The 24,545-nt window shown below is 39.0% G+C and overlaps 1 protein-coding gene and 1 long non-coding RNA gene across 3 annotated transcripts in view; one reads left to right on the forward strand and one right to left on the reverse strand.

The window, feature by feature from the left end:
- cadps2 (Ca++-dependent secretion activator 2) overlaps positions 1-24,545 on the reverse strand; it is a 309,850-nt gene that overhangs the window by 237,838 nt on the left and 47,467 nt on the right. For both annotated transcript variants that reach the window (XM_046036641.1, XM_046036640.1), the window contains exon 2: positions 16,159-16,272. In XM_046036641.1, the coding sequence (XP_045892597.1) occupies positions 16,159-16,272 (114 nt within the window). The remainder of the gene's footprint in view (positions 1-16,158; positions 16,273-24,545) is intronic.
- On the forward strand, positions 3,390-8,000 carry LOC123961343. The gene is made up of 3 exons (XR_006822720.1): positions 3,390-3,653; positions 4,819-4,877; positions 7,949-8,000. It is a non-coding gene; the product is annotated as an uncharacterized LOC123961343 (long non-coding RNA).

A 24,545-nucleotide genomic window follows, 5' to 3' on the forward strand; every position in this document is an offset into this window, starting at 1 on the left:
AAGAAGAAAGAAAACAACAAGTAATGTTACAGTCCGTCACCGTAAAACAAAAAAGTTATGTCGCCTAATGTTACCACAACAGCACGACGGCACCTGATCAGAAAGCAGCCAGTGTTATGCCAGTGGACAATATAACAGCAACTTTAGCATTTAACTGGAATCATGATTGATTGTTGAGTTGAAGGCTAACCAAAGTAAGCCTGCATCCTCAGCTGAAAATGTATACAGGTGCGTTTGTTGGTCTCCTGGTTGGGCCGTGAGTTTGGGTTGTCACACTCACGAGTTAACTGGGTGTCGGGGAGCTGCACCTCAGTATAACTTGTGTAGCACTCGAGTGATGTTTGTGTTTGTAAAGCAGTTGACTTGTTGCTGGTCTGTTGATGTCGTTGGTCTAATGTTTGCTGTATGACACACTATGAATTTCCGAAAGGACTAATAAATGTATCAAACATCATCATCTATCAACGTACACAGCTGATCCCATAAAGGGGGGGGAGGGAAGCAGAAGTAAACGATGCATTGATGAAACGATGAAATGATATGTAGAAGCTTTGAGTATTAAAATAATCGTTAGCTGCAGCCCTAGATCTTAGGTCCTTTTCTCCCTAACAACACAGACTAAGACTCACACACATTAAGGATCACAAACAAGTTATAAAATGATACCTGTAGCTTTCCTGCAGTTTTACTGCAGGACCAAAACGGCTAAATTTTACATGTTTTCAGCAGATCATTTATACAACAGTACAACCATCAGTTTTTGGATTAAGCACTTTCCCTCTGGGTGGCCACAGTTTTAAGTTAATTTCACTACACAATGACTTCCAGAACTGGCGACCTGTCCATGGTGTACCCCGCCTTGCGCCCGATGTCAGCTGGGATTGGCTCCAGCCCCCCCGCGACCCTGTACGCAGGATAAGCGGTTGACGATGGATGGATGGATGGATGGAATATTAGATCTCTGTCAAAATCAGTCAATGATAACTATATTTAGTTTAGAGAAAAAAATCATCACTAAGGATTTACATAGTTGAATCTGAATTGTCAAGTCTTGCCTATAGTAGGCTGATAGTCGGATCATGTACGTGTTTGTGTGTGGTCATTGTGAGCGAGGCGGGGGGAGGAGTTGAGGTGTAACACACGGTAGCTCCACTTCAGTCTCTGTTCATTAGTTACTAACTTACACTGTACATTTCCAGCTAAACTGAGTCTTATTGTTCACCATGTTGTCTCTGCTCGCCTGTCATTCACCGGTCTTGTGCAGAGTTTTGCGTGCATGCCGTGCAGTAATAACACATTTATTAAAAGCTTTTCTTCTTTTTTTTTTTTTTACATTTTTATTTACAGCATTATACGTTGAAACTTATATTGTAATAGGCTGTATATTAACTTATTGGGAGAAAACTGGTAGTTCTATGTAAAATCAGACAATGAGCACTAATGTGAGGATTGGTCTCTGTTTTATATTGTTGTAAACTGAATATCTTTGGTTTTGAATTGTTGCTCAGACAAAACTCACCTCAAAAATATAAGGATCCATATTTTTTCAAAATTCTTTGACATTTCATAGGCCAGACAATGATTATTTGAGAAACTGGTAGATTATTTGATGTTATGTACTTGCTGCCATTTTGCAATTAATAAATCACTAAAAGTGTTTTCTCTTGATAAAGCACTGATGCCACAAAATCAAACCAAAAGTTGAATAATACACATGGATGACGTGAGGATCACTTTGTTTCTGTTGTCTTAAAAAGCATTTTCTTTGTAATATTACCACTAAATCTGTCTATTCTGTACGTAAGTCAGCTGTTAGGCATCTCGGTCTGTCCTTGAAGAGGGAACCCTCCTTTTTGGGCTTCCTGAGATTTCTTTTTTTTCTTGCATTCAAAGTGTATATTTTTGTTGAAGCCCTCCGAGACTAAATTGAGATTTAAGACTACATAAATAAATGACAGTGATTTTATACTGTACATGTCTTCTCATGCTGATTTCATAGATTACATATGATATATTAGTGGTCAACAGGTTCACTTGCAGTCATGGTCATTTCCGTAGAAAATATGTTCATTTTGAAAATGTAATAGGAGACATATAATTACATTTTTGTCAAAATCCAAACAGTGATCTCTGAAACTCTGACAATGATGTGCAGACAAACAAAAACAAAGCTGATCCACTGGTTCATAATTTAGCATTTTGAGAAATGTAATCAAGCAGTGACACTCAGTTGTCATCTGTTCATCCATCATATTACTCAGGCAGACAGCAATGTGTCACTTTTATCCAGTAATCTTTTCAGAAATAAACTCCTCACGTGACATGCTCACTGACTGTGGAAAGAAACTTATTATCTCTGCATCACACACACACACACACACACAGGACATACGCTGCTGACACAGACTGAGAGAAGATCACAAGTCAGATTTCAACAGACTATGTGTCTCATCATGCTGTGGTGCCAAAGAGCTGAATTATGGACAAGATGCTAATTAGAAAAATAGCAGCAGAGCTGTGATGGTATCCAACACAACAGCTTATGGACGTTAATTAATGGGTCTGATGGACAGAGAGAAGGACATGTGCTGCAGCATGAGACAGATGACAGGATCAGCCAGGAGGGCTGCAGGGCAGCCAGTAATAACTTGTCAGTTCATGGCCCTCTGCTGAGCATTAACATCCACAGCAGTTACGGTCAGTCTGGTCAGTAGGTGTAGAGAAAATTGTTAGACCGACGACTGACGGATTCTGTAATCCTTAAGCACTACTAAAGGAGCAAATATAACCAACAGGGATGTAACAGCACATACAGTACAGGCCAGGCCAGTGTCAGGGAAGATTACTCTGCTAAAATTAGATTATAGAGCTTACCTAATGACCAAAGTAATTGCCATCCTCATTACTTTAACTTTGGTTAAAGTAATACCAGCCCACGCCCATCACTGGTATCTTATAGGTTTGACCCAAGATATTTAAAGATTTGATGATTCGAGAAATGGAGGCTGATTAGACTGTCAATCTCACAGTTAAATCTTCACAAAGCCATTATGAAATGAGGATCATACCATTTTGGCTATATGGGGGTGCTCAAAGTCTGATTTTACATAGAACTACCAGTTTTCTCCCAATAAGTTAATATTGTAGTTAAAAATTTTTGAGGTTTTAAAAGGAATCAAAATATATTTATAACATATTTATTGCCTGTATGTCATCAGGTTGTAACGCCACCTAAAAACTGAGGGATTCACCAACTTTCTCAGTTGCCTATAACAGCCTGTATGAGCCAAAAGTTTTCTATGTGAAGGACTGGTCAGATTTCCTGCGAAAAGCAACTGTGGGCTGACAAGGCGGGGTACACACTGAAAAAAACGGGGGTTGTTCACTTTACAAATTAACAGTTCGCTCACATGACACAACTGATTTATGTTCCTTCTCTGAAAATATGTCAATCATGTAGAATTATTCTAATCTTGATGGATGTTTAATTTTTAAGTCTCAGTCATGTTAAGAGCAAAAGAAGTTGTTATGTTTCGTCTGGAAACTCCGCCCACTGGGAGCAGCACTTTGAATGAAAACTTCACCAAGGGCGCCATTTTTTCCAATTCGGTCGGTTGAATTCATCAGTCTGGACAGCTCTTCACACAGTAAAGGTAATACAACTTTGTCGTTTGTTGGTCAGAAACAGATGTAGTCACGTTAGGTGCATCATTTTGACTGTGTTGAGGTTTTTAATCGAGCAAAACGAATTAGTCAATGTCAAAGTCAAGGTTAGCTAACGTTACCACTCGTTAGCGTTAGCTTTGCTAAAGCCCTTCGATGCTTGGAGAGCTCGCCACAAGGTAAAGGTAATTAAATCTTGTCAAATGTCTGTCTGCATTATAGATATTCCTGTTAGATGCATTATGTTCACTGAGCTGAGGTTTTTAAGGACTAAGTTAGCAAAAACGAGCAACATGAATAGTTAATGGTAATGCTACGGTTAGCTAACGTTGCTACTTGCTAGCGTTAGCTATGCTAATGAGGGTGACTTTTATTTTAAGTGTATTAATAAATTTCACAATGTGTGCACAGTGTGTGCTTTTATAGTTTGAACATTCATAGGTAGAGTAGTCACTGACTTTCAGAGGTAACTTAACAGTTAGCTTAATGTAACGTTAGTCTTAGTCTGCAGACTGCTGCACAATGAAATTCAACATGCTCTTAAGGTCACACTTATCAGTAACGTTAAGCATTCATTCTTCGACCACATTCTTCACATCTTATTCTTAATAAGGCTAGTCCAGGCTAAAGTGTAACTGCAGTTTTTTTATTACATTGCACATGCTCTGTGCTTAATATTAATTAGAAAGCAGCACTTGATAAAGTCGGTAAAGTTAATGTTCTGTGTTTTCTAAATTTAGTTTGGTGAAAGGTAAAACTGCTCATAACATCAGCACTCATTTACAATACATAAATATCCCTCTAACGTCCTCAATATCTTTATCTCCAGTAACTCCATGTAGAGGAGGTGCATTACTCTGATTAGAGCGATTCTTAGTTTATCCTTACATGTTTAATAATTCTTTACATTTTCTGTTGGAATTAAAGCTTGGATGTGCTGCCTGAGATTAAAATTGGCAAGAAAATTCATCTCAAATCAAGTTTATTGATTCAAAATGTTTTATTTTTGTTAAATATTGTGATGGATAAAGGATGAATGCTGAGTATTATTCAAATACCTTTATCATTTTAATTTTAAACTCGGATACGCTGTGTCACAAATAGGATGCTTAACCAACTAGTAGAAATAATATGTATATATCTTTTTCTGGATAGGCATTTGGTGTTCCTCCAGTTAAGATCTCTGCTTCGTACCTTAGGCCACGTAGTAAATGGTGAGTAATATACAAATGTTTTTATTTTATTTGACATCAGTGTTTCCCATACGTTCATTTATTTGTGGCGGCCCTCCACAATATCAACGCTGACCGCCACATATTGATTTTTGATTTTTTTTTTTACTAGGCCTATTTAAAATCGTATTTGATTGAGTGCCGTAGCGCATTTGCACAGCAACATCCTCTTGCTCATCCCTCTCTCTCGCTCATTTGTCCCTCTCTTCCTCTCGCTCATGAACACCGCTGCACAAATCTGTCCAACACAACGCTGTCAATGTCGAGACCCAGCTTTAAAAAAAATAAATAAATTAAACGTTTATTAGCAAGCATGTAAAGAGCCTTGCTAATAAGGAGAGCTACAGTATGTTAATGTTAGAATGCAGCTGGATTTTTGAGGCTAGCACACTGTATATAGCTGATAGTCAACATCGACTGCACTGTCATTCTGTGGGAAACACTGGACATGTTTAAACTAGATTGACAAGACTTTCAAAAGATGTAATAAATCCGGCTGCCATGAAGGTTATAAGGTGCAGTATTTGTGGTCACCGACTGAGTCTGCCTGTGGTTTTGTTTTTGACATTTATGCAAACTTTTGGTTATGTTTGGTAATGAAGGTACTAAAGAAATGTTGTGTATATGACCCAGAAAAATGAGCAAGAGAATACACTGAGTATAATAATTATCCTTATTTTAGCCACTTTCACAGTTAACTTTGTACATACTGTCGATAGTATTTACTGTTTGTTTTTTAAGCAGTGTTTTCATCAATCTGATCACCTTAGTATTTTCAGAAAGCGAGCTAGCTTAGCTATTCAGCAAGCCTGTCAGATACTAAAATGAAGAAAAGCAGTATGGCTTATGAGGAGTGCTGTCAGCTGGAGTTTTGCTCAGTCTGTGTGTAAGTTCTCACTCAAACTGATGCTGATAAAAGGGCAAAATGGGCAGATAACATTAGGAAGGAGACATTCACCATCACCATCGGTCCAGGATGTGTAGCAGGTATTTTGGACACGTGAGAACAGCTGAGAACAGGCACCTGGGGCTCATGCAGCCTGTTGTTACTCAACACTTCTGTGGTTTATCAGTTAAGTGTGTGGATTTGTACACTGAAGTCTGTGATAGTGACAGGACACATATCTGCTTTATGCTTGTGTCCTATGAAATCCCTGTATCCTAACAACATTATGAAAATTCATTTTAGTAGCAAGCTAGGCTAGCTGACTGCCTAAACTAGCTCACATTCTACACTTGAACAAAATGAACAGTAAACACTATTAAGTAAGCGCAAAGCTAACAGTGAAAAGTGGCTAAATGAGTATAAAACAGCACTGAAAGGAGATCGGCAGTGAAGTTAACAGTACTGTAGTAGAGCTGACAGGAAATCAGCTGACGTGCGGTTCATGAAACAGTGGACGTCACACTGCATTGTGAAAGTAGTACGCTCTTGACTGTGGAGCCTGCGTGAGTCAGTGAGTTGTCAGGAAAGAAATAAAAACACTGATTAGCTTCAGTTCAAAATTGAGCCTTTGTTGACCAAACAAACCTCACATAGTGTGAGGCCATGGAGAAGGGTGGGGACTCATAATGGTAAATACTTTCTAAAATCCATACTGATTTTCCATTATATCCTTCATACTTTTGCCAGTATGACGTGAAGTTGGCATTAAATTTAATTCAAAGTGAAATGATCTCAATAATCTGAAATTCGGTTTGAATTACTTTTTGATGAATCATCCAGCCCTAAAAGCAACAACAACAACTCTGTGTTTCTCTGCAAAATGTTAAAGTGTGTCACCAAATATACCCAAGTCTGAGAAATATTAGACTAAATGATAAGTTGCTGACCTCTTGATATTCTATTTAATAGACACAGTATAATTCAAATTCATAAACATTCACTGACAGATTCTATGTAGTTACATAAAATACATTGACCTTTTTATACAAAACAGAGTATTGCTTTGGTACTGTCTACATTTCCTAATGCCAAGCTGCCAACTGTATTTTTAGGGAAAATCTTAAATGGGTAAAAGTGATTAAAAAACCGAACAACACAGGACATGAGTAACTGGAGACTCTTAAAATATAAAAAAAACAACTCCAAACAGGATCATTAACTTACGTTTCTGTACATAATAGGCTTGATGTTTTATTTTTTATTTCCTCTCATATGGCTTCTTTTGTGACCATTGCTGCTTTTTAATTGGACTGGACTTTTGACACTTATGCAACTCACTTGCTCTGACTTTGTTTACTTCAAGTGTATTTGTTTCAGCAGATTATTTCTCTCAGGGCCATATGTGGCAAAATGTATCTCTTTCATTTTATGTCAGCTTTGTCAGATGCGGGAGAGATCCCAACAGCTTCCCCCATTTTAAAACGTAGAGGTGATTTTGTTTTTTTGCACATTCGTAACTCAAATATAGAAGTGGTGGGAAAAGCAATTACTCCTTAATTCTATTACTCTTTAATTCCAGAACCCTTGCAGTTAAAGGAGCACAATAACTTTCCAAGCACTGGATTTACATTTACCAGAGTGTAATAGTTTCATTACATTTGTCTTTTTTGTTGTTAAGAGGTTGTAAATGTAGTGGATGTATTTTGCAAATTTTTGCATAATTTTGCAAGAAATTTCTGCATTAATCTGGCTGTAGTATAATTCCCTATTGATGCTGATTTGATGTCATTCAGAAGGTATATAATGACCAACAGTGTTGCCTCAGTTTGTAGCAGAATGTTTACAATGCACTCTTCATAACTTGACTACCAAGTGTCTATGTAAGGAAAAAGGTGCTTTGTTTTAATGTGAGAACGGTTTGTATATGTATGCCTTTATTTGTGTATACATTGCATTGAACTGATTGAAGTATTGTCAGTAACTCTATTTTTTGACAATACAGTTTCAAAAGAAATGTTTTTGTGTGTGCCTTATTTGTTCTGAAAATGTTACAGGAGTAAAACTGTAGGTAAGATTGAGGAGAAATAAGCGTACAGAAATACTTTTAGCATGTAGAATTTATGCAGAATCTATATGAGACTAACCTTGTCCTTTCATCACTTCCCAGGAAACTCAACAAACGTAACCTATTGGCCTCAGGTGAAGATACCAACGATGGTCGTTCAGTCTCGGCCACAGGTAGTAACGACTGTAACGACTGTCGTCACAGCAACAAGGAACACTAACGAACCAGCGATATCGATGACCCGGGCCAACGACCCCACTGAGGTTAAATAGCTGAGTTTCCCTGCCAGTCAGTCAGAACTGAAGAAGTCCTTTGGATGAGGGACGAAACGTCTTCCAGTATCTTCAACCAAGTCCAGTTGCCCTTCATTTTAACCTTCGTTGGATAACTATGACCTGGATGACTGAGAATCTTCATAGACATCTATATGAGACTAACTTTAGCAGGTTAGGTTGATTTAACAGAACAACATTGCATATACTTTAAATAAAAATCTTGTGTTGTTTTAATAAGTGGTAATTGAATATACTAAACATTAAAGGAAAATGTTAAATTAACACAAACAAATTATGTTGGGTATTTACAGAATAATTTAATATATTTAACATTAACAAATAACTTTGAACATAATCAAATCATGTTGGTTTTACATGTAAGAATCCAGTATATTACACTGAAATGACTCATTTTGACTAAAAATAAATATATGTGCAACCGATGTACATATTTTTATGCAAGTTCAACAGACTTTTTTTTTCCCCAGTTGCACCCCGGACAGGTCGCCAGTCCGTCGCAGGGCATTAGTATAATATTTTAACATTAAATTAAAAGTATATTGTTAATTTAATAGTAAACTGTAAGTTTGACATTAATGTATTCATTATGTTACTAAATTCAATATAATAGAATATAACTTACCACTAGTATAATATTAATTCAAATTACAGCTGTTTCAGTTTGGCTTTATGAAAAGGTGAATGTGTTTCAATAAAAGGCACCAATTTAGCTAAATAGCCAGCTAACGTTACCCAAACCCACACGCTCCTTGAATTTTTCCCTGTTGTCTCCCGCCTTACCGATTCAGCTGCTGGCGGCGCATCTCGCTCTTGTTTTTCCAAGAACGGGCCTGTTCAAGTGGCCACAGAGCGACCGGCCAACCGGGTTAATCCCGTTACTCCTCATCGCCACTCCGACTATGTTTTGGACGATTAGCATTGCGGGTCCGGCGGGGTGGGAGATTACGGTCGATTGTACTCGTAAATTATTTTCCGGTTCGCACAGAACTATTTTTTGGAGCGTTTAAGAGTGAAATAGGCGCTCGGTAGATCCCTGCGCCTAACGTTGCAGAGACGAATCACGCAGTCACTGCTCACTGCCTGTCGAGTAGTTTTGGCTATGCATTATAAATAAATACGTTCATCTACACTTTTAGCAAACAAACCTTTGGACAAACAGGATTTTCACATTGGAAAAAAATATCTTAAAAATTTAATACCTTGTTAAATGGCGATTAAGACTTTTTAATGGCCTTTATTTTCGCAAAATTGATTTATTACCTTTTAAGACCCCGTGGACACCCTGAATTGTTGACATTATATGTCAGAGGTCGCACGCCTCTGGAGTAACTAGGGGTCAAGTGTCTTGCTCAGGGAGGGGTCCACATTGGTGGAAGTGTCACAGTGGGAATCGAACCCGGGTCTCTCACACCGAAGGCATGCATCTTATCCACTTTACCATCACCACCCCTCTTAGTTTTTTTGGATGATTTTACTGCCTCCACTCACAGTCTGGTAGCAGTGTGTTGGTCTCAAGGCCTCAGTATCAGCATCTTGTCTGAATGAAATATGCAGCAAAAGGACTAAAACGGTTTCACTGGAAAAAATATATATATATTTAGAACAATAATGTACTCGTGTGATGAAGAAAATCAGTGTGAAAGCTGGGAAATCCTATCGACTCGCCAAGCTGTGCCAGTTTCTAGTTCAGAGTTTCCTCCTTGGCTGATGATTCACCTCCATCTACACAACACCCCTCTCCTCTCTTCAGTGTGTCTGCTAATGATGGTAAATTCCTTTCAGTGGCTATTTTAACCCCAGCCCTTTATAGTACGATGTACAGTAGTGCGATATAAAATATATCATAACACTGTGCAGAGGCATGCCCCCGTCCTCATTTCCTGTCAGTTCTCTATTATATCCCATCTTTTTTTTAAAAAAGGCATTAAAAATCCACAAAAAAGACAATATGATGAAATACTTTGATTCTCCGGGTCACTGAATTAATGGATCCACAAAAACAGGCAGCCTTTTTATCTGATTATTGTAACTATAAACGTCTTCACCAAATACGATGCTATAAAACTACACATACAGGAATAGAAGATTTCTTCCATATCACTGTTGAAAGTAACGTCTGCTCGTCTACCCTTCGTTTCATGGTGCTGCACTGCAAATTCTTACAGTCATGGTATCTGCAGGGTACATTTAATCTTGAGGAACAAGATATGTAGATTAATGTGCGAGGAACAGGTCGGCATGACTAAAGATCGTCTGCATATTTAGAGAAAAATCCTATTTTCACCCACATCACTCACCCTTAATATGATTAATGTATGTATTTACTGCATCTCACCTCAGGGTAAATTAGAGCCCACACCCTGGCAGCGTTAATTAGGTGGGAAACCAAATAAAATCTGTCCCGTGCACACAGGCTAAGTGGCAGGTTTGAGTCCAAAATAGTCTAGAATAGCACTGCCACACTGTTAACAATCGATGCAGCATGTACAGCCTGATCAAAAGATTAAACCTGGTGTTATTCTTGATAGTTTTTATTGTCAACAAATCCCATAAAAACACATAAACTAAGTCTCAGTAATTTGTTCTGACTTCCTGTCTTTGACTTTCAGCTTCAAGCCCACTGGTTCCTACTGAAGATGTAAATCTTTAAAAACTGCTCACAAATATACAGTTTCTTTTTTTAAAACATCTGGTCAGTTTCAGCGGCAGATTAATCTCCTTTTGATGAGCTAGTGTGCATTTATATCAGGACAATATTTTCAACAGTCAACACATTTGTCGACCAGGAATGAGGCAAAGCTGGAGCATGGCAAGAGGCAGAAAAATAGATCATCTCACGTTTCTCTGCTGTGACACCCCTCTTTCCTCATGTGGAACGTCTGCCATAACTTGATGAAGGAAAAACAGCACTGTTGTTGCCGTCTGTTACTGATTCCACACAAATACAACAAACTATGTGACCACCAGTTGTCTCAGGAGGACTTTTGAAACAGGAAAAGTTTCTGTCTGATATCACGAGGTAAAAGATGTCCACCAAGGAGGACGAATCGTCTCACTTTGATCATTCGGCCTGTCAGCTCCTTTGCAGCAATCCAAACGCTGTGATTGAGAGTTTCAGTGAGATCCTCTCATCTCACAATTGCTGGCAATTAAGGAGATGAGCTTCGAGTGGCCGATAAGATCTCCATCTCATACCAGATGATGGGCGCTTCCGCAGAGGAGGGAAAGACAAAAATGAGGGGAGATAGAGGGAGTGAAAGATGGAGACAGAGGAGCAACATATAAGACAGATCGTGTGCAAAAATGGAATAAAAAGAATGAGGAAATTCACTGCAATCTCTGCTCACCGCTGTCCTCCTCCAGTGAAAACACAAGTCCATGTGGCAGGGTTAGTCATAGTGTCTCTGGAGGTGTCAGAGGAAAAATGTAGGATGGGGTCACAGGGGGCAAAGGTGATGGAAATTAAAAAGCTGTACTTTGAGGAGAAAGATTGGTGGCAATGAACGAAAAACTCCCTCCTAAAGAGAAAACAGCTTGTGGATCGATTTTCTAATCTGTTTCAGTCTGAAGCTGGTGATAAATTTAATTACTTTGTGCCATAAGCGCTCAACAACCACTCTGTCATCAGAGGTGTGAAGGTGGACGGGGGCCCTCCCACAGCCAGAACTGGACAGGACAGTTTAAAAACCACAAGGAGGCAAAGAGCCTCCAAACAACTGTACTGGTGTCGCAGCATTGCATTGGTTCAGAAATCTTTTTTAACAAACTGGGTTTATTTTCACAGTTAGGAGAGACAGTCTGACCCAGAACCCAACAACTAACTTAATGCGTACAGACCGACAGACACACCGGCCTGACGGATTTTTGCTCATCACAGACACAGCTGTGTGACAATATGAGCAAATAAAGAATTAATTCAATTTTTCATAATGCTTCACGTGTTTAATGCTAATTATATTTAAGATTACTTTGTTTTGTAAACTATTAAACTTTCATTAATATCCGTGTTGTTGTTCACTGATACTAATTCAATTCACAGTAAAGTTTACCATTTTAAATTCACTGTATTATTACTATTATTACTTTAAAAATGTCCCACTAAGGCCGCATCTTTGTTTCAATTCTTTAATAATTTAAAGGATAATTTTGGTATTTTTAATTTGGTCCCTATTTTGAGGTTGAAATGACTGAACTAAGCAGAAAACATTTTGGTATCCGTGCAGTAGATGGCTTAAGCTGGCAGCTGCAAACCAACAACAGTGGTTGCAACATATTTCTTCAGGGAAATTGCACCTGTTAAAATTATGTCCACACAAAGTGCCACTTTTTGCCACTGACGGGCTCAGACCGTTACAGCAGGTGTCTGACGATATCCTAGACAGGATACCTACGAGTGACTCCTGGTGACAGGAAACAGAAGTCTCACTCAAGGACAATTCTCGCTCTGAAATCTCATGAGAAGTGAATTGTTCATTTGAGGGATCCTTATTATAATCATTTGTTTTGGATTTAATTGGATTGTGACACTGAGAATCAGAATCAAATTAAATTATGCCTTACTACATTATAAAACCTGGTGTTCTGAAAATATCTCCAAATGTTTTCCACCTCTATGTCAGCTCACAAACAACCTCATGACAAGAAACACCCTACACCGCGGTGAAACATGCAAAGGGTAACATCACTGCCAATCACCATCATATTTTGTATTACCGTCATTACAGTCACTGCCATCTTTTTCAGAGGGCACAGTGGACACAGCACAGCGCACTTGCCTTTATTAGCAGCTTTATTTTGCCTTGACATAACCAGTGATGACATGTATGGCCGCATGTCATCATTCCACCGCTGGCGAGCTGTCGAGCTGGTGTCCAGCAAACCATGTGGGCTTTGTAGATAATTGGCGGACTTTCTGGGCATACATCCCACTTTGGAAGGAGCGGCTCTCACATCTAGAAATCTGACCGAGGTTTATATGTGCACCAGAACCATGACAACCAGGAGGCAGAGTTGCAGTCCTGCACGCTTCTCTAATCTTCCATTAGAGCAATTACCCACCCAAAACCCCACAGCAATAGTATCTGTCCCCCAAACTAAATTAATTCAGTCAAAATCAAACAGAAGAGATGCGCTATTAAAGTGGTAGTGTTCATTTTTATTAGGTTTTTATGTACAACAATACAGGATAATTAAATGTTGACTGTCAAACATCAAAGCTCTGTCATCTAAAGCTGTACTATAAATGAACCTGGCTGGGCCATGAAGAATATGTTAGCCTAAATGAACCCACTGCCCCCAGTCATATTAATACTCCTTGACGCACCGGCCGAGGAGGTGGAGCTGCAGCTATTTTCAACTCAAGCCTATTAATGAATTCTAAACCTTAACCAAAGGTACTATAATTCATTCAAAAGCCTTTTTCTTAGTCTCTCACACCCAACCTGGAAACTGCCAATTCTATGGCTTCTGTCAGAGTGTTCATAAACCCATTCATTGTTTTAACAAAAAAAAACAACGTTCAGCCTTATTCTTGCAAATGGCATCGAAATTTCCACACAGTCCCTTTTTATTTGACCACTATGTAATAACTACTGAGTTCCTATTACTGAACTGCACACCATGAGCCAAAAACTCCACCTATCTGATAGTGCTGTAGCTAAATTTAAGGAAGTGAATCCATCTGCATTTAATTCAATACCATGTCTGAATGTATAAGAATTCCATGCCAACTTCAGTCCCTCCTAAATTGATCATCTTGTTGATATTTGCAGTGACTCTGTTGTTAAAAAGGAAGATCATAAAACAAAGAAAGTTAGCTCCATACAATAACCCCCAAACCCACAAATTAAAGCAAACATGGTTCCGCCTATTTGGAAGAATCTTGCTTTATCCGGCAAGATAGTCTTAAAACTTATAAGACGGCCCTCCGTAATGTCAGAGCAGCCTGTCTAACCTTCCATTTCTTTCTAAGAAATCAGGTGCCAATGAGTTGTGTGACTTTCTACATAACAATAGTTCATATGAGGATTTAGAGTGCATCATAGCAGGGAGACAGCACTGGTAAAAATTACAAATTATCTTCTAATTGCATCAGACAAAAGACTTGTGTCTGTACTTGTCTTGTTAGAGCTTAGAATTAATCAGTCGGGTCGATTATCTGGCATTTTCAGATAACTGGCATCGGCCGATGCCTGCAATCACAAGGCCGATAAACAAATGTCTGCTGACACATCTGCAAGCACCAACTCCGAACAAGTTATTGGACTTGATCCCAAACACCTCCAAAACACATCATCTAAAGATTTAGTTAATCTAGACGTTTTGCACTGCAAAGGTTTTTATGCTCGCTCAAGGTGGGTCGTCTTTGTCAAAAAAAGAGTAAATGTGCTAATGGGAGATGGAAACACTTTTGCCGAATAAGTTCTGACGTAGCGAACTTGTAACTCATGTCTGATCAGCTGTTTCCGCTATAGGCGTCTTCCCGGATAATCCCATAACGCGAGGAGACATGGCTGGTAGCAAACTGCAGCTTGAAACACATTGCTGTGGACCTCTCTCCATTTTTCTAAGATCAATGCCCATCAGGACAGTGGGACTGGTTTTGTTTCTGGTTTGGAACCCATACGTCTTGTTTATGCCATGTGTAACGTCAACGCTTTCCTTAGCCTGATTTATTCGCTCCAAACCAGCTGATGGAAACGCACAAATTTCGCATTTACTGTTTTTTTATTTTTAGTGGCATTTCAAAAGTCTGCTGAAAATTCGCATGACAAATAGATGGAAACATGGCTACCGGCACATTTACAGTAATGTTGATAAATGTGTGCTGTCCTTATAAATAAATAAATAAATAAATAAATAGAAATAAAGTTACAATTATTTAGAATTTTGTAATTAATAACTGGATCAATTGTTTTTTTAGTGTGACATGAATTTTCAATGCTAATTTATTTATTTATTTTTGTTTCAATTTTATTTTACTGATTACTGGCTGAAGCTTTTATCCAATTAAGTCTTTGAAAGTGACTTACAGTCGCTATATAAGTCAGAAGTCGTACGTCTCTGGAGCAACTTGGGGTTAAGTGTCTTGCTCAGGGACACATTGTGTCAGTGGGAATCGAAACCAGGTCTCACACACCGGCGCCATCATTGCCCCAGAATTAAAATCCAAATATTAAATGTAAAGCGCTGTAATTAGTTTTCATGCAAAAAGTGCACAGAACGTTTTACTTTTCTTGAAATTAAAACAGCATTGTGAGTGCAAAATGAAAAACAATCAACTGTCCAATCACAGTTGGCGGAGTTCATCAGTGCTGGCACTAGCTTATGACCGCCATGACAGACAGGTACTATTGACTGTAACTTTAGTCACATTTGTGATTGACCATCAGCTGTTTTAAAAGGAGTGGATTGTGCAGCAGGAAGATGGACAGACACTCTGTGACACTAAGCTCTACCTATGTTTTTTCTTTCATGCTGTGATCAGAGAGTTGATCGTTTGTTGTCTTGGCATGAACAACATGTCTCCATATCAAAATATAAAAAGCTCCCTTCGCACAAGCTAATGGAAATTAATGACATGCAATACACATCTTCACATTTTTTCTGTGTTGTGATTTAAGAACCAATCCATTCAGTTAAAGTTATTTTAAAAAGTCATTTGTTTTTCATTTAACGATGGCACAGTAAATGCATACATAAAAAGAAAATAAATTGTATTTTAAATATTTCATTTTACTTTGTTTTTTTTGTTTAATTTATTTTTATCCATAAAACACTATTTCAAGAAAGTTTGACGATTATCTTGATAATACCGTTTATCGCGATATGTTGCCCACAATAATCTTAGCACAGAAATCTTATACTGGCACATCCCTAACGAGAAGAGAGTCTTAATCCTCCAAACTCTGCCTCCAGTATTCTCTGGAGAAAACCTGGATCCCCCTCTGACTTGTAAACATGTTTTTGTTTTTCGAAAAGGAGAAAAGAGAAGAATAGAGATAAAAATTATCTTGCCTCATAGTAGCTCCTCACAGCGTTGCAGAAAGCTTCATCTGCCACAATCTGAGTTTCCCCGTTGAGAAAAGCCAAGAAACGCTCCTTCACCGCTTGCAGCTGCTGCTTGTTCACCTGAGAGAGGGAAGAGATCATGCAGGAGAAAAATGAAGCAAGGTACAAGGAGAGAGTTTGGGAGGAGAAATGAGAGGAAAGATGTTGGCAGAGGAGGGTGAAATCAATTAGAAACAGATGGGGCAGAAGAGGAGAAGATGATAGGAAGGCAGGATGGATGAGAAACAGAACAAAAGTACAAGATTAGACTCACTGTTAGTGTGACAGAGTCTGACACTGTCATTACGAGATGAGAAGAGTCACATTCTCTAACAAATGCCTTTCATTAGGAAACCGAGTTCGCTAGAAACAACAGAAGAAGACAAATCTGTGTCAGTGTGGGTGGAGAAAGAAAGAGATTCTTAAAAAAGGGACCATACTGAAGATTTAGCTCATTAACTACAAATTGCCGGTATTTGATTCCAATGCCAACATTTTTTAAAGTTATAAGATCAGTTTTGAACTTACTTTAAATTGAATTTAAGCCGGTTAATTTATGTGAAAATCATACAGCCTTTATATTTTTTGTTAAAGTTACATTATCGTTGCAGGGACTAGTGGTCAGTCTCCGTAATAAGACATTTCATGTTGGTTTTTCCTTTAATGTGTCACCCCTCTAATTGATCACAGATAAAGAAAAAAAAAAAAAGTATCTGCTTCCAGTTTCTCCGAAGTAAGGATTTAATGCTTTTCTCTTTTTTTTGGACTGCTGGTTGGGTAAAACAAGATGTATGAAGATCTTGGGCTTCAGGAAATTGTGATGGTCATTGATTAATCACTCACCGATCCATCTCTTTATCTATCAACTATAATTAAGTATGTAGTTTGGATAACAAAAACACTTTCCAGAGGAGCAATTCTCATTCAAGCAGAGCAGTCAGGCCAGGAAAAGAAATCACTCCCATAAATGTCATCGGTCCTGGTAATTTCTGCACCATAGCTGACATATTGTGTTGTATGAGCATTTTAAGTTTTCATGAGGGACAAAATCACCAGAAGCTGCTGCTCATAAGCTGCATATGTATGAGGCGTCTGGAGGACGGTGGCGTCAGGGGAAAATTAAACCATTATTCTTCCGCTTGTTGCAACACTGCCAGCAACAAATACATTCTAGAAGTCAAAGTGCCAATTTCCAGTAACACAAAGTGGGCAGCGACTTATCTCCTGCTGACAGCTTTTTGTGTGGGATTCCTTGCCTTTTCTGTGTCTAAATGGAGCCGCTGTGGTTCGCCTTTAACCACAGCGGAGGGTAAGGTGAATTTATGAAAAGCAGCAGGTTTGTGAATGTTCACATTCAGAATGACTCAACCTTCCATTAACAGGTGGAAAATGTAAGACAGTTCATTACAGATAAGGAAATTTCTGCAGAAGGCCAGTGCTGAAGTGAAATCTGGTACAAGTACGACAGCAGCCTATCTGAGGAGATATTCATGCTAACATGAAAAGAAAGAAATGAGCAGCATCTGTGACTGTGCTGGTCACGCAAGTGAGCTTAAACCATAGCTAACGCACATCCAAAAGCACATGCTGGGAGCCGGGTTTGAGCCTGAAAAACCTGGGGAAAAAGCACTCACAACTGCGAGAGAAACCTGATGAGAGGAATGGCTCAGCATTTCAACTAGTTGGGACCCTACACAAAAGGATCCTTTAGAGCAGTGGTCGGCAATAGGCGGCCCGCAGGCCAGAACTGGCCTGCCAGCAATAATATCTGGACCGCAGCCAGATTGCTTTGACAGCAGGAAAATAAAACAATTGATAGCGGCTGCTGCTGAAATAGATCTCAATCATGGCAGCAACAGTTAGTTGAGTTAGTTTATTGAGAGTTTTTACTTTGAAAAGTTCTGAAGGACATTCAACGGAGTCTCTAGCTTACTTGACACATCAGTAGCCGTCAGTAAACGTGATTGAATTACCCTGAATTTCCTCAGGGAAATGAAAATATCGTCCATAGGTTTATGAATGCTGATCAAACGCTGGAACGCACGCACACACACACAGCAGCACTTGCTTTATTGTGAGCATGTGCAAAAGTCTCCTTATAAATCAATTTGTTTAACAAGCGAGAAAAAAACAAAAAGGGATCGATCATTCAACTCTCCCAACGGGAGTCTCGCACTTTACAGACTGAGCTAAACGTGCACGTGAATAACCAGGAGTTTGAAATAATTAGACCATGTTCTGGACTTATTTGCCGACCCCTGCTTTACAGAATGGGAGGACAGAGCACGTCAGGCAGAGTCAGACCTGTTTATAGATCTGATTCAACAAATTAGTTCATTGGAAAGCTCTGAGCTGAGAGAAGATAGCGTGATAAGACAGCAGCCATAATTTGATTGATTTATACTACAGCTATACTTCTGGTACAGCAGTGGTCGTGCATGCAGATGTTAACGCCGGGTTTTAGTTACTCTTGTGCAGCTGGCTACATTTACATAGAAGATCCTTTTATTGGCATAAAAAATGACCAACCACAATTCGCAGCTTTGACATGACAAGCTGTCAGAGAGGTAGCTCAATTTAACAATAAGATGATAAAAGGGAAGAAGGACTCAATGTCTTTCAAGGACAAAATGTTGAACACTTTTCAGACAAATTGCTTTGTATTGTAGAAATATTATACAGTGGAGTCCTGGTTGTGATTTACTCTTCCAAAAATGATTTGTATTTTTAATTTTCAGAGCAGATATAGGGGTGCAAAATGTGCTTCCTTGCCCTGAATAGAAAAACTCTGCAACAACAAAATAATTTCCTGTTCTGAATCCCTTTTTTTTTTGTTTGTTTTTTTTAACTGAATTTGAGAGCCTCTTTCTCTTTTTCACCATCTTGTTTCAGGTGACTGCAGCAGTAATGGCTTTCCTCGTACAAATGGATCCTGCTCATGAAATGAGGGGCGACAACCGGTAAAGATGCTGGATATGCACTGTGAAAAGCGGCCTGTGAGGTTTCAGTTGAATTATTTCTGTTCGTGCTTCCCCATCTCCCCGGCTTTGTGCAGAAAATTCATTTATCCGGGAGGAGTGGGGGTCACACACAAGGAGCACCTTTGCTCAGAAAACATACAGGTAGGGGTGTCATTTTCCACTTATGGACGTCGCTCTGCATGCTACACTCAAATTGCTGTTCTTCTAAAACCCTTGTGCCGAGTAGAGACACTCTGAGGTCAGCAGGTCAACATCTCTGAACGTTCATGGAGCGTTTGCTCTCAGAGCAGCTTTGAGTGAGCAGAGTGGATTAGCTGCTATCGGTGATGAATTGTATCTTGAGGTTTCTTTACCCCAGTGTCTTGATAATGACAAACAGCAGAGTGGGTGGTAATGTTTGAACAGTGGATAAGACACATGCTTTTGGTGTGAGAGACCGTGCGTTCGATTCCCGCTGCAACACATTGTGTCCCTGAGCAAGACAATTAACCCCTCTGCTCCAGAGGCGTTTGACCTCTGACATACAGCAGTTGGAAGTTGCTTTGAATAAAAGCATCAGGTAAATGAGTAATTATTATAATTACACTGCCAATATAATAATGTCTGAATTTTGACACCAACTAAAAAATTACCTTTTTTTATGTTACTATGCAAAACCTCAATTTCATCAGCGTTTAATGTTGTTGAAATACAAACAGCGATACAAGAACGCCTGTATGTAAAAAGTTTAAACAACACATTAAAGGGGATTATATGTAAGTTTTTCAATGAAATTAATAACATTTTCATTGCCTTATTGTCAATGGGCTTAAAACTCACTTAGAAATGAAGCACACACCTGTTTTCTCTGTTGCTTGCATCAGCCACTATTCTGCTTTTAATGTGAGGACACCGGGTCGTATTCAGCTCTGTGCGCGCTCCCGAGCCTCTCTCGTACTACAGCGACAACACGGCAGCTAACGACATGCAGTCCACTAACACCATAAAACAACCGGCTCACAACAAAACACAAGCTCCACGTAAGGATACAAAACAACAATAAAGGTTTATGTGCCGAAGCCCATCAGAACAAACAGGTTCAGATGATGTCGAGTAAGAACAAAGTGAGCATTAGTAAAGCTGGAGAAACACAGAGAAAGTCACGTTAGCTGACAGCGAGCAGTTGCCAATGTTATCCAGTGCAGTTATCGCTTTCCACATTCCTTCACCAACTAACGCGACCCATGTTACTATCCTGTGTACCACTGTTGATTTAGCCTGCAAGAAAGGATGTAATGGTAAAAAGCAAATGTGGAGTGATTTGTTTACTAACGTTAGCTGGCTGTGTCACTATAGGCTAACGCTACAGTAGCTCGGACCTGCCGCTGTTTGCTTCTCTACCTCTCAGTCTCTGTAACTAATGTGACACACATAATAAACAATACTGCAACTTCAGCGATAACAACTCAGAGGAAGATCCATCCACTAACACTACAATAAAGTTACGTCTGCGGTCTAACTGTTATAAAGTGTGACACAATCTTGTTAGAATATTCAGCCCAGCTCACTATCTGTTTCGTTATCATCCAATACATGTAGCTGTGCTGACATCGCTGAACTTCCGGTGAAAGATACACAGAAAGTAAAGATAGTTACTGAAAGCAGCAGGCAGTATATGCAGTAAATGTACCGTGATCATGTAACGAGCATGGATTACATCAACCTCAAGCTAATAAAAATATTACTGTGACGTTGCAGTAGGGGTTTACCTGAGTTTCCAGTATTTTGTGTGAAGCTGTCTCCCTGCCTGTCTATAGCCGCTGTCACTATGCCTTTTTTCCGGGAGGATTGTGTCAATATGCGGCTCGCTGCGCTGAATGAAGTAACATTACGGAGCCGGTCTTGATCTGCCTCTGAGACAAGAACGTTGAAGTAACAGAGCCTGATGTCTGTGTGAAAAGCCACAGCCTGCGTGCCGGTGTTCCTGCGTTTATTGCAGGATTTCTGTATGAAAGTGGTTGTGTTTCGGGATTATGCTCGCTCCTGAGGTCAAGCGAGCACGTGTAAGAACACACGCCTGGTAGCAATCTTAAAACCGCACCGCTAGTGGCCGCTGGAAACTCCATAATGCCCCTTTAATAAGACACTTTACAGAAATTATAATTAATATTTCCTGGTTGCCATGTGTCCATGATTTGACCTATTGTTTTGTTTTTTTAAATTGTAGTTTTAGATCTACTATTTTCAGAATTTGGTGGCTTTCAGTGGTGTAAACAGGAAGTATAATATTGCCATGGAGTCCTGACTCTTTATAAGCTCCATAAGAAACGGACTTGATAAAAGTGGATTTAGTAGTTGGATCAGATTATAAGGACTGACAGTTCAGAGATGTCTTGCAAAACAAATAAACTGGGTATTCAGTCTGAGTGATGGCTCTTAACTAGATATGATTTGAGCAGATCAGACAGCCAATCATAGGAACTGTCAAACTGTCAATCATCATGAAACAATCCCAAAACAAAATCAGCAACATGTCAAAAACTGTTTAGATGTGAAAAGAGATGTGAAAAAACTACAACCTATCTCCTGTCCTGTTTTAAGTAAATTTCATGGCAAATTCCATTTAATTTTTTGTTTGTTTTTTTTTTTAACTTGCACTGCTGTGGAGTTCCTATAATGTAACAGCATTCAGTCCAGACGGAAATTTTACAAAGTCGGACTTGTCTACCACAGAAACTTTTCCAGGAACCATTCTGGGAGAACTTTTACAGAAGGAATCAAGGACTAAATTTTATTCCTCTATATTAGTTTAGCTCCCTAAACGCTCGCAACTGCTAACAAACACTAAGCCGTCAAGCTGACCTTAGAAACTTGACTTTGTTTTACACTGTTTCAAAAGAGGGTTCATGAAGCAAATATAATTGATTACGCTTGAAATGCAAATACAGCCAATGGGAAGGCGTGACATAGAATTTTTTTTATAATCACAATATACCATCATAATAGTTTTGAATGTCTACCTCAGATTTGCTAAGTGATCCACTGTTTGGCATCAAGTCTCCCATTCTGACCATGAAGAAAATTTGAACCACATAATTAACCATCTGGTTTTTTCAATTTTCAGTCACGAGCAAAAATCTGCCTTTAAAGAGGGGCTATTATGCTCATTTTCAGGTTCAAAATCCTATTTAGGGGTTGCACCAGAACAGGTTTACATGGTTTACTTTTCAAAAAAAACACATTTTTTGTCATACTGCACATTGCTGCAGCTCCTCTTTTCACCCTGTGTGTTGAAGGCTTCGATTTAGCTATGGAGTGATACATCTTGTCTCTAAATTATCTTTGTTGGGAGTTGCACATACGCAGCTCCTAGTTAAGGACTACTAGCCAATCAGAAGCAGAGAAGGGCGGGTCAGCGAGAAGCCGGTAAACAGCTTCGGTTCAGCTGTACATGTTGCCGACCAGCTTGGCAACATGGACTGGAGCGAGAGTTTCAGAGCGGTGAGTTATTAATCTGTAACAAAATTATCTTTCACCCATAAAATTTTAACTGAGCTCTGTCTCTACATCACAGGAACAACTTTATGTCCACTGACTGCCTGGAGGGTAGCTAGAGTTTGGAAGGGAGAGGAGAGCTGTGTGCTGCAGCTCGCTGTTTTTCCATCAGTGTTTTTGAGGGCGTGTCGGAGTAGCTGCTCAGCGAGCATTATGACACGTATTTTCATTGTGACATCACAAGAAAGGGAATTAAAGGCTGGACTACAAACGAGGCAGTTCAGAGCAGTGTTTTCTGTGGGAGATGGGAACTCCCTTCGGGGTGGACTTTGGGCTTTTTCACCTAGTACATGCACAAAAAAGGTATATAACTCAATAAAAGGAGAGGGAAAAAGCCAAAAACCATAATACCACCTCTTTCAACTTGAAAGAAATAACGATTTGACATTTTTCGTGATAATTATCAATAAAGAAAGATATAAAAAATTTTTTATCATGATAAAATTTTTGGCCATATTGCCCAGCCCTATGATTATGCTGATGTTAGATTTGTTGTTCACTACGTAAGTTAAAAATCACACACATCCGCACTAAAGATCGTGAAATTAACTCCAAGATTACTCAAGTTGACAACATCTATGCTTGTTATTGTAACTTAAGTGTGTAAAAAGTCGAGACTTTATCAACAAGCACATACATGTAAACCTTTAGAAACACTGTTGTAAACACTACTGTTGCTGCTCTAGAAACAACAATTAGTTATATTTCAAATATTCAATTCTAGTTCTGTTATGAATTTATTCTTTTTTCAATTGTCACTTCAACAATTGTTAAAAAAATTAACCGATGAGCCATAGTTAACGAGAGTTTAACATAATTCATCATAAAACGCACATTCTATTGGGGACCCACTCAAATGACCACTTGTGGGTCTTGGGGACTCACGACATTGGAAACCAACATCACTGACGCAGTTGAGAAAAAATTTATGGGTGGTTCACCCAACAAACATTGTTGGATTCTTTGACATATCTGGTCTAGTTAATGTAACATTAATTTTGATTAGTGGAAGGTTCCTGTGCTTATTGCTGTTGTTGAACACGAGCAAAAACAATTCGGTGGACAAGAGAGCAGAGGAGGAGAGGAGACAGCATGAGAGCAACAGAGCAGAGAATATGTTTTTGGAAAGCAGCATCATCAAGTTTACCGTGAGTAAAATCACTAAGAATGAATGTGAATGTCATTTTCAGGTGATAATGTGTGTGGGTTTTGAGACTAATTAAATGCCATACACACCACAGTAAATACAAACATCAACAATGACACTGTGTTGTAGTTTTCTTTCTGTGCAGAATTAATTTTTGAGTTAAGTTCTTCTGTAGGTATTTAGCAAGTGGAACTATTAAATCAGAGGATTACTGGTCATAATGCAGTTGCAGCTTTTACAGTGACTCAAGTGTTTATTCAGACAATGGCATAAAATTTCCAGAGCACTGATGTAACATGGTGCATGTCTAAAAAAGGCTATAAAAAAAGTTTCATAAATTAGCATCTTTCTTAACACTGTGTACAACACCTGCTAAACCTGCTATAACAGCTCTGACTGCTGAGTTTCCCTGTGAAGAGAAGATGTTCCCAGAATACAGAAGAGATTCTGCTGGTGTGGTTAGATGGCTTTTACATTTCCAGTTGTGATGGTCAAACATCCAACCTGCAGCTGTACTGTCTGTGGTAGATCAACCACAGGTGTGTGTGTGTGTGTGTGTGTGTGTGTGTGTGTGTGTGTGTGTGTGTGGTGCACATTAGCGTTTGTTTATGCTTGAAGGCTTTAATTTTAGTTCCTTCCTCACCACGGAGGACATGATAGGTTATGGAGGACAGTTAACAGCTTATTTGGGC

The sequence above is a fragment of the Micropterus dolomieu genome, linkage group LG22 (assembly GCF_021292245.1).
Source record: "Micropterus dolomieu isolate WLL.071019.BEF.003 ecotype Adirondacks linkage group LG22, ASM2129224v1, whole genome shotgun sequence".
NCBI classification, from domain to species: Eukaryota; Metazoa; Chordata; class Actinopteri; order Centrarchiformes; family Centrarchidae; genus Micropterus; species Micropterus dolomieu.